The 10,814-nt window shown below is 37.7% G+C and overlaps 1 protein-coding gene across 1 annotated transcript in view; it reads left to right on the top strand.

Moving 5' to 3' along the window:
* Positions 1–1,717: 1,717 nt before the first annotated feature.
* The window catches only part of CFAP36 (cilia and flagella associated protein 36), a 30,098-nt gene continuing 21,001 nt past the window's right edge, over positions 1,718–10,814 (top strand). The window contains exons 1-3 of the mRNA XM_068977407.1: positions 1,718–2,017; positions 4,913–4,977; positions 5,587–5,688. Of these exons, the coding sequence (XP_068833508.1) occupies positions 1,903–2,017; positions 4,913–4,977; positions 5,587–5,688 (282 nt within the window). The 5' untranslated portion in view covers positions 1,718–1,902. The remainder of the gene's footprint in view (positions 2,018–4,912; positions 4,978–5,586; positions 5,689–10,814) is intronic.

The following is a 10,814-nucleotide window of genomic DNA, read 5'->3' as shown; positions in this document are numbered from 1 at the left end:
ACACACTAGTAAAGTAATGCTCAAAATTCTCCAAGCTAGGCTTCAGCAATTCGGGAACCGTGAACTTCCAGATGTTCAAGCTGGTTTTAGAAAAGGCAGAGGAACCAGAGATCAAATTGCCAACATCCGCTGGATCATGGAAAAAGCAAGAGAGATCCAGAAAAACATCTGTTTCTGCTTTACTGACTATGCCAAAGCCTTTGACTGTGTGGATCACAATAAACTGTGGAAAATTCTGAAAGAGATGGGAATACCAGACCACCTGACCTGCCTCTTGAGAAACCTATATGCGGGTCAGGAAGCAACAGTTAGAACTGGACATGGAACAACAGACTGGTTCCAAATAGGAAAAGGAGTACGTCAAGGATGTATGTTGTCACCCTGCTTATTTAACTTCTATGCAGAGTACATCATGAGAAATGCTGGACTGGAAGAAGCACAAGCTGGAATCAAGATTGCTGGGAGAAATATCAAGAACCTCAGATATGCAGATGACATCACCTTTATGGCAGAAAGTGAAGAGGAACTCAAAAGCCTCTTGATGAAAGTGAAGGAAGAGAGTGAAAAAGTTGGCTTAAAGCTCAACATTCAGAAAATGAAGATCATGGCACCTGGTCCCATCACTTCATGGGAAATAGATGGGGGAAACAGTGGAAACAGTGTCAGACTTTATTTCGGGGGGCTCCAAAATCACTGCAGATGGTGACTGCAGCCATGAAATTAAAAGACGCTTACTCCTTGGAAGGAAAGTTATGACCAACCTAGATAGCATATTCAAAAGCAGAGACATTACTTTGCCAACAAAGGTCCGTCTAGTCAAGGTTATGGTTTTTCCAGTGGTCATGTATGGATGCGAGAGTTGAACTGTGAAGAAAGCTGAGTGCCGAAGAATTAATGCTTTTGAACTGTGGTGTTGGAGAAGACTCTTGAGAGTCCCTTGGACTGCAAGGAGATCCAACCAGTCCATTCTAAAGGAGAGAAGCCCTGGGTGTTCTTTGGAAGGAATGATGCTGAGGCTGAAACTCCAGTACCTTGGCCACCTCATGCGAAGAGTTGACTCACTGGAAAAGACTGATGTTGGGAGGGATTGGGGGCAGGAGGAGAAGGGGACGACAGAGGATGAGATGGCTGGATGGCATCACTGACTCGCTGGACACGAGTCTGAGTGAACTCCGGGAGTTGGTGATGAACAGGGAGGCCTGGCGTGCTGCGATTCATGAAGTCGCAGAGTCGGACACGACTGAGCGACTGAACTGAACTGACTGACGCCGTAAAGACTCGCTGGCAGCTACGGGATGCAAACTGGCGCTGGGACAATCAGCAAATCTTTCAGAACTGCTTTCCTCGGGTTTGTATTTTCAAAAATCAACCTTTCAATTACAAACGTGTCTGGCTCAGCGGGTCGGAAAATGGTCGGGAGTGAGCGGTGGGGATACAACCGTGAATTGAAGCCTTTAAAACCTTCAGTGAGAGACCAGGTGAGGCGGGCCTTCGTGGCGCCATTTCTTATCCTTGGTCCCACAGTCTTCTCCCGTGAGAACATTGAGATTCTTTCCAGGATTTCCAGCCAATGGCTACAACAGCTCCGGGCCAATGAGATGAAGGCTATCTTTCGACTGGCTTCTACTCCTTCCAAGCCAATCGGAAACATTCTTCAAATGCCACTTTCTAAGCTGCGCAGGCTCTGAGGAAGCTGGCTTCACTTCCGGGCGGCAGCCGGAGGCGGCTCCTCTTGTTGCCCTAGCGACCGTTTTACGTTAAGTGGTTTGTAGATTTTAGCCAGGTGACTGCGGAGACTGCTGGGGCACGTCGTTTCCCTGTCCTCTCGGTTCCTTGAGGCCGAAAGGCCTTCTAGGATCCGGGGATCTGGCCTAGGCTTCCGCGGCGCCCCGCGGGGGCGGAATGGCCGCGGAAGAAGAGGATGAGGTAGAATGGGTGGTGGAGAGCATCGCGGGGTTCCTGCGGGGCCCGGACTGGTCCATCCCCATCTTGGACTTCGTGGAGCAGAAATGTGAAGGTAAAATACGAATCTCGAATCGTCAGTCCTTGCTCACCTCTCTCACACCAACAACCTCTCCACACACCGCCTCTCATCTCCTCGATCTCCCCTCCTGTCGACCAGGTTTAGAGCTGGATTTTTAGAATGTGTTGCTGTCACCGCGCCTGTCTTTTCCACGGTAATGAAAAGGGGGACGACATACCTCTCCCCGCTGGGCCCAAGCACGCATTCGAAAAACAGTAGACTTTAATGCTGTGTTGGGCCTCCCACTCCATCCTGCACCTTTCTGCCTTGGCCAGGTGACTGTGGGTTTCTTTCTTCATCAGCTTCCCCAGTGACTTGGGAGGAGAGATGTCAGTTTGCTTCAGAGTTCCTTCTGATTCCAACTGTTGGCCAAAAAGTGGGTGGGCGAGGGGTATGTGGTTACTCCGGTAGGCCTAGAGCAGGTAATCTCGGTGGCCTGTATTGCCCTTTTTGAGCTCTCTGTCTCGGTTATACCAAAAATGGAGGGTATCTTCCAACAAATGAGATATGAAGACGTGGCATAACGTTCCCTGTGAGGAAAGAGTACCTCCAGATTCTGGAGCTTTGCATTCAGTTCTTAGAGATAGTTTGGAGCCCATTTATGGAAAAGGAACCAGAAGCGATGTCATAAGAGTAATTTCAGGCTGTTGTCCTGGTTGTTTAGCTGGCCAAGACCTTAAGGGTAGTAATATCCATTAATCGTTCGAACGTCTGTCGTATGTTGGAGGGGTTAGACTTGTTTTTTTTTAAGGTTCAATTGGCTATAGCTAGCGTCCGTGGGTACAAGCTAGAGGTAAACAAATTTCTGTGAAGGAAGTGCTTCATAACAGATAGTATCCTGGATAAATCGCCCGTCTCGGAAGGTAATGAGTTCCCTAGGCCTTAGCAGTGTTTGAATGAATCTGATAGCACCTTAATGGAGTTATTACAGAGGGGAATTCAAATGTCAAATGGTTGGTTATCATGAATGATCTATTAAGAGTCCTTTCAACCTTAAGTTTCCATGAATCTGGTAAAGATGAAATTTACTTTGACCACTGAATCTTTTCATTACATTCTCATTGCCATGAGCAACATTCAAATAGTATTTACTAGGTATTGTTCTCGCAGGTAATTTTTAAAAGAAGTTCAAAATAACTTTTATTTCTGCTCTATTAAAGAATTTAAAATGCTATTCTGAGACTGAGGAAGCATGTGGTGTTCTGATCTCCTTTAGGAGAAAAAAGAAATTATGTCACCGTTAGATTCCACTTATCCCACTGAACCTAAATGCTGAAATGGCAAAAAAAAAAAAAAAAAAAATTTTTATCCCCACACTTTAAAAGTGGCTGCATCTCAGCTATAACACACCTGATTGTGTAATTTTATAGGGAAATAGTAATCTTCAGACTTGTAAACATGTAATGTAGTAATTTGGCTTCAAAATTATCTGAAAACAGGTTTATTAGCTGCTATATTGCATGTATGCCCAGTGCTATGTAGACTAGATGCCAAGAGAAATGAAAGGAACATTTCAGTGGCACTTGAAATAATAGTGTTTATATTTCACTGACTTTGGTTTGTTAATGAGGTATTCTTCACCTTAGGTAATTTAAAAATTAGTTTTATATAACTTCGTAAATATCAGCATTTATTTCAACATTTATTGAGTGTCTTTGAGCCAGAAGTTGAGGTTAGAAAAGTTAATAAAACAAATCTTTGTCCTTGAGAAGTTTATAATTTGGTGGGGAAGACAAGCAGGTAAATGGACTTTAAATATAAAGTGACCAGATGTTATTATAAAGGTGGACATATGGTGCTGTGTATTCAAATAGTTCTGAGGAAGGAATCTGAATAGCCAAGGGAGTTGGGAGTGGGTAGCAGATCATGGCGGAGAAAGCAATGACACCTCACTCTAGTGTTCTTGCCTGGAGAATCCCAGGGACAGGGGAGCCTGGTGGGCTGCCGTCTATGGGGTCGCACAGAGTTGGATACGACTGAAGTGACTTAGCAGCAGCAGCAGCAGATCATGGAGAATGTGCCTCTTACAGTATTTTGAAGAATGGTTGGGAGAAGAGGTATTGGGTAAAGGCAATAGATCCAAGAAGGGCTTGAGCAAAGACGTGGGGCTTTGAAGCACCTTCTATGTTTTTACATTTGTCCACATTCCAAGTAATTGTGTCCTGTTATGAGGGCAAAGTTTGGGTTTTGGAGTGGTGGGAGATGAGACTTGGGATCCAATCTTGAAGAATTTGGTCTGGAATTCTAAATATTCTATACTTATTCTCTAGGCAAAGAACTGAAGAGTTTTAAATAGAAAATTACCAATGTTATTTTTGTATTTTAGAAAGAATGGGGGAATTTTTTTTAAAGGTGGCTTATGGTTTACAGTTCATGAATTTGTCTTTTCCTTGATCACATTGTAGCTTTTTGAAGAAATATATATCTTTCTAATCTACATTGTTTCACACATATGATCATTGAGTAAACATTTGTTTTTATTCATTTTTGTTTCATTATTGATTTATATGTAATAAAGAAAGAGTCAGTTTCAGTAAAATTTGGATCAGCAAAATTCCAATATGGTAAAATAATCTGGAACCTGTTGTGAAAGGAATTATTTAGAAACTTACCAATAATGTCCCATTTAAAGTTTGTAAGTAAATTGTTGCCTTGTATTATTGATTGAAAAGTGGCAAATTAATGCTCCTCTCCCATATGAAGTAGCTCTTAGGTACAGACAAAAACTTGTTTACAATTAATTATTATTATTTTTAATCCCAAGAATTTTAAAGTGGAAGAGCCAGTTTACAAGAATGAGTGTTCTATTTGTAAGTTCTATTTGTGGAGCTGACCTTCATATTTAATGAAATTTTTTTACACTATGCAATATTTTTCTTTTAAATTTAGTTTTCGATGATGAAGAAGAGAGCAAATTGACTTATACAGAGATTCATCAGGAATATAAAGAACTAGTGAGTATTTTTAAACTGATTTTAAATATAATTTGAATATTATTAATTCAGTCTGTTCCGAATTTAAAAAATAGACTTGTCCATTTAAATTCCAAAATTCCAGTAGTATTCCAAAATTCTACCTTAGTAGTGCTATCAATTGCATCAGACTCCAGGAGTTCTCTGGGCATTTCCTCCATAAGACTCTGGAATGTAAGGAATAGATTTAGGACAACTATTTTAAGGGATCTTTCATCTGATCTTTAAATTTTATTCCTGTTCTTCTGCTGGTATATCCAGGGGAGTGTTCATTATTAATTTAGCCATGTTGTCTTGAGATTTTAAGAAATGCCTCTGGGTAGCACAAGGATTATACCACATCAAACTTCATAATCCTGACTTCAGTTATTTCGGTAGAGGAAATAAACTTTCATTTGATTCTCTGCAAAGATTTTCACTTTTAGTTGTTTGGGTTTTTTTTGGTGAAAAAGATTGTCACTGCCATATAATATAATTTTATGTAGATTAATAATTGCAAGCAAGCATTTGATTATACTTTTCTAAACTTAATATAAAAACTCATTTGGAATCTTTCAATGTAAATTGTAAAAGTTAAACTTTTTTTTTTAGGTTGAAAAGCTGTTAGAAACTTACCTTAAAGAAATTGGAATTAATGAAGATCAATTTCAAGAAGCATGTACTTCTCCTCTTGCAAAGACCCGTACATCACAGGTTTTTGTGTTTTTCTGCTAATATATAATTTTAACAAAAACGCCCAGGATTCCACTTAGATTTGCTGTGTTTGATTGTCAAAATATAATATTCTAGAGACTGTGAGAGTGAAAAGCCAATTTAACACATATGGATTCTTTCTTTATAAGTACCTTGTGAAAAGATAATTTGAAGCATTGATAAACTGATGCTATTAAAAAAGAACTTCCTATCAGAACTATAATAGATCACAGGCTTTATGCGAAAAAAATTATTTATATAAGTCTCTAATGGTTTTGCAGTTGCCCCTTTTTTAATCTTAGCAGATATATAGTACATGGTTCCTGGGGCTTTCTTCTGTTAGAACTAATTTTATTGTCTCATTTGTTCTGCAGTGCTGAATTGAAGTAGGTTTTAGGTGTATTTGTAACTAATATTTACTGGGGGTTCATGCTAGCTGCTGTTTTAAGCACTTGACATGTATTATTTCATTGAATCTTCCTAACAGTCCTTAAGAAATTGGTACTATTTATTTTACTTTGTTTTAGAATTGAGAAAACTATTGCACATATATGTTAAGGAACTGGTGCACAGTCTACAAGTAAAGTAACAAAGCCAGAATATCAGCTCAGGCTCCGAGATTGAGTATAGAGATATGTTATTACTACCCAATAGCCTTCTCAAATAGTTATTTTAGCTTTTCATCTTCTACCAAATTAACTATAATTCCTTAGTGAGATGATAGGATTATCTAGGATGTGATCTCAAATTATCATTTTCAACCTCCTGCTGTCATTCTATAGTACATTACATACTATAGTAATTCTGGCTACTTGTTTTTGTAAGCATTGGTGCACCTGGCTTTGCTCATGGTCGTTCCTTAACCAGGAATCCTCAGCCCCCACCTTCTCACTACTCCATCCTTTCCTTATCCAGAGAAACCCATCCCATCATCATGGCCTGCTGCAGTGCAACTTTCCTGATATCTCTAGTCAGACCAGTACTCATTCTGCCCCGCTGAGCACTTTTACATTTTCAATTCAGTTTAATTGCCTTGAATTGAAGTTTTTTACAAGTCTGTTTACCTTGAGGAATTTATTGAAAATTATTAATTAGTATTTAGGGTTCTTTTAAGGCATTGGTGTTTGTTTTTATTTTTCTTGTATTTCCAGAATATTTTCTTCTTTGGTTAATATTTGTCAACCTCTTCATTAAGCTATTATGAATGAATCGAAATACTTTGTGAAAAAAGATGTTCATAGTAATAGTAGTCACATCCATCTTTTGTTTTCATCATCAGGATAACTTGTGAATGAAGACATTCAGAATTTTAAAATACTGTTTTCAGATCAAAAGTAACATATCTTTCTGCTTTGTTCTGTTACATAACACCTTTTGTTTTGGAGTTGGTTCATAGTACAGTCTGGTTATGTGCAAGCATGGAAACCTTCTGACACAGACAGACTTGGATTTGAGCTTAGACCTTTTGATTACTTTCATTTATCATGGACAGAGTTGTTTTACAGTTTTCCTGTCTTGTCTATTCTGATTCTCAGTTTGAACATCTGTAAAACAGGGACAGTATCTACTTTGAAAGGTTTTTGTGAAATTTGAGCAAAAATGTTCATAAAACATTTAGCACAATACCTGACACATATAAAGTGCTCTATAAATGGAAGCATCTTGTAATTAATGGTAGCTATTTTGGTGGTTGATTAGCGGGGTGCTAATTAGGCCAGGGTCATGTATTCAATCCCCATGTGGACTAGTTAGCTTTATTCTCTTCGCAAGCAAACTTAGCCCCAGATACTAAGGGCAGTATGACTGAATCAGCACATGGCCATCTCCAATAACCAGAAAAATAGCCCAAAGCCTGCTAGTTACTGCTTTGCAGCAATAATCTAATCTTTGTAAATGAAGATCAGAATGCTGATTCCATTATGCTAATTTCGAGTGCCTATAAGGAATTCAAGAAACCAATTGTTTGCCCAGGGTGGTTTAGGAGGTATTTTTTCTTTTGTTTTGGTCTGTTTGGTTTGATTTTTATTTTTATAAACAGTTGCTCACTCCCCTCTCATTGAACTGTACTGCTAAAGATGACTTGCAAAATTCTTTTCACCTGGTTTGGTCACCATTAGTCCTAGACCACTGGTCCTGGCATTCTTGTGTATTAAAATCAGCAGGAGTTGTAAGGAGTGCATCGGGTGAAGATGTCTGTTTGAAAAAAACAACAACCTTGTTTTTTTCCTTCCTTCCTTCCTTCCTTTCTCTTCTTGTCCTCTTCTCTCCTCTCTTCTCCTCCCCTCCTCTTTCCACCCTTTCCATCCTTCCTCTCCCATCCTTCCAACTCTCTTCTCTTTCTCTTTCTTCTCCATACAGCTTGTGGGATTTTAGTTCTCCCACTAGGGATCAAACCTGGGCCCTCTCTGGTGGAAACACAGAGTCTTCACCATTGGCCTCCCAGGGAAGTCTCAACAACAGACTTTTTAAGAGCATGTTTTCCTGTCTTACGTGTGTAGCTTCTCAAAAAATGCTCGTAAATTAAGATACCTTTCTAAAAAATTCAGAAAGATATGATAATAGAATGCATATTGAGATATTATTTCAGTTGTGTTCAGTTGATTTTGTAATTTTATGGTGTTTTCAACTGAAATAGGCAAAAGTGGCTTTTTTCATTGCTTGTAATTTTTGGGGGGAGGATAGAGCTCATCACTGATTTCCATGTATAGCAGGAGCCAGGGATGACTATATGGCAAGAGACAAAGTATTTTTTGTTTTTGCTTTTCACGTGATTTACTTTGGCTTTTGTAAATTAGAACTTAACGCTTTCAGAAACATTTGTCTTCTAATATTAATTTGGGAAAATTATTCTTTTTTTCCCCAATAACTTGTATCACTAAAATGATTACATGTATGGTATAACTTTCATTTTCTAAAAACACACACTTATTAATTAATAATATTTTGTCTGATTGCTCATAAGATTTTTAAAAATTAATAGACTCTTTTTTAGAGCAGTTTTATGTTTACAGAAAGTTGAGCAGTTAATGTAGTGTCGTCTCTTTTTATTAAAGTCTTTCATTAGTGTAGTATATTTGTTGATGAGCCAGTATTGATGTATGATTATTAAGTAAAGTCCATAGTTTATATTAAGGTTCACTCTTTGTGTTGTACAGTTGATTTTGACAAATACATAATGTCATATATCCATCATTACAGTATCATACAAAATAGTTTCGCTGTCTTAAAAATCTCATGTATTCCACATATTCATCTTTTCCGTCTTTGCACCAAACCTCTGGCAACTGCTGTTCATTTTACTGTCTGTATAGTTTGGCTTTTTCCAGGATATTATGTAATTGAAATCATAAAGTATATAGCTTTTTCAGACTGACTTCTTTCATTAAGCAATATGAAGAAGTTTTTTCATTGTTTGATAGTTTCCTTTTTATTGCTAAATAATATTCCATTTTATGGATGTACCACATTTTGAAGGTGGTATATAATCTCCTGAAGGATATTTTGGTGCATTCCAGTCTTTGGCAATTTTGAATAAAGTCACTATAGCTATTTATATTCAGGGTTTTATGTGGATGTAAATTTTTCATCTCATTTGGGTAAATACCTAGAAGCAAGACTGCTAGATCATATGTTAAGATTCACTCTTAACTTTGTAAGAAACTGCCAGACTCTTCTAAAGTAGCTATATCATTTTACATTTTTACCAGCAATGAATGGAAGCTCTTGTTACTCCATGTCTTCAGTAACACATGATATTGTCAGGTTTTTGGATTTTAGCCATTCTAATAGATATGTAGTGATATGATTGTTTTCTTCTGCCCATTTTTAAACTGAGTTATTTATTTTCTAGTTGTTGGGTTGTAAGAGTTTTTTGTATATTTTTGATACAGATCTTCTTTATCAGATATGTTTTGCAAATATTTCACAAAATATTCTCCTGTGGCTTTTCTCTTCATTCTGTTAACAGTGTCTTTCACAAATTAGAAGTCTTTTTTATTTTAGTGAAGTCTGATGTATTGATTCTTTCATTGTTTATGGTTATGATATTTTACCTTAAGAAGTCATTGCCAAAAGCCAAGGTTAGCTAGATTTTTTCTATGCTATCTTTCAAAGTTTTGTTTTTACGTTTAAATCTGTGATCCATTTTAAGTTAATTTTTGTGAAAGATGTAAAGTCAGTGTTTAGATTCCTTCTTTTTTTCCATGTAGATGTCAGTTGTTCTAGCAGCATTTTCTAGAAAGATGATCCTTTCTTCATTGGATTGCCTTTGTTCCTTTGTCAAAAATCAGTTGACTGTGTTTTTGTTGGTCAATTTTCAGGTTCTATTCACTTTCATTAATCCTTTGTTCTTTCACCAATATCATACTGTCTTGATTATTGTAGTTTATAGTAAATCTTGAAGTCATTTAGTGTCAGTCCTCTGACTTTGATATTTATCAATTTTGTGTGACTGTTCTGGGTCTTTTAACTTTCCATGTACATTCAAATATCAGTTTGTTGATGTCCACAATTGCTGGGATTCTGATTGGGGTTGCATGAATCTACAGATCAAATCTGGGAGAAATGACATGTTAACAATGTTGAGTCTTCTTATTTATTAACATGGAATAGATCTCCATTTATTTAGATCATCTTTGATTTCTTTCATAAGAATTTTTTAGTTTTCCTCGTGTAGATCTTGTGCATATTTTGTTACATTTATCCCTAAGTACTGTTTTGTAGTGCAAATGTAAATTGTATTGTGTTTTTTATTTCAAATTCCAATTGTTGATAGCTTTGTTGTCGTTGTTTAGTCACTCAGTTGTGTCTGACTCTTTGCAACCCAATGGACTGCAGCACGCCAGGCTTCCTTGTCCATCACCATATCCCGGAGCTTGCTCAAACTCATGTCCATTGAGTCAGTGATGCCATCCAATCATCTCGTCCTCTTGTCACTCCCTTCTCATGGCTTCGATCTTTGTCAGCATCAGGTGGCCAAAGTATTGGAGCTTCAGCTTCAGTATCAGTCCTTCCAGTGAATATTCAGGGTTGATTTCCTTTAGAATTGACTGGTTTGATCTCTTTTGCTATCCAAGGGACTGTCAAGTGTCTTCTTCAACATCAGTGTTTGAAAGCATCAATACTTC

This window comes from Capricornis sumatraensis, chromosome 1 (assembly GCF_032405125.1).
Source record: "Capricornis sumatraensis isolate serow.1 chromosome 1, serow.2, whole genome shotgun sequence".
Taxonomy (NCBI): Eukaryota; Metazoa; Chordata; class Mammalia; order Artiodactyla; family Bovidae; genus Capricornis; species Capricornis sumatraensis.
This window is presented reverse-complemented; position numbering and strand designations above follow the sequence as displayed.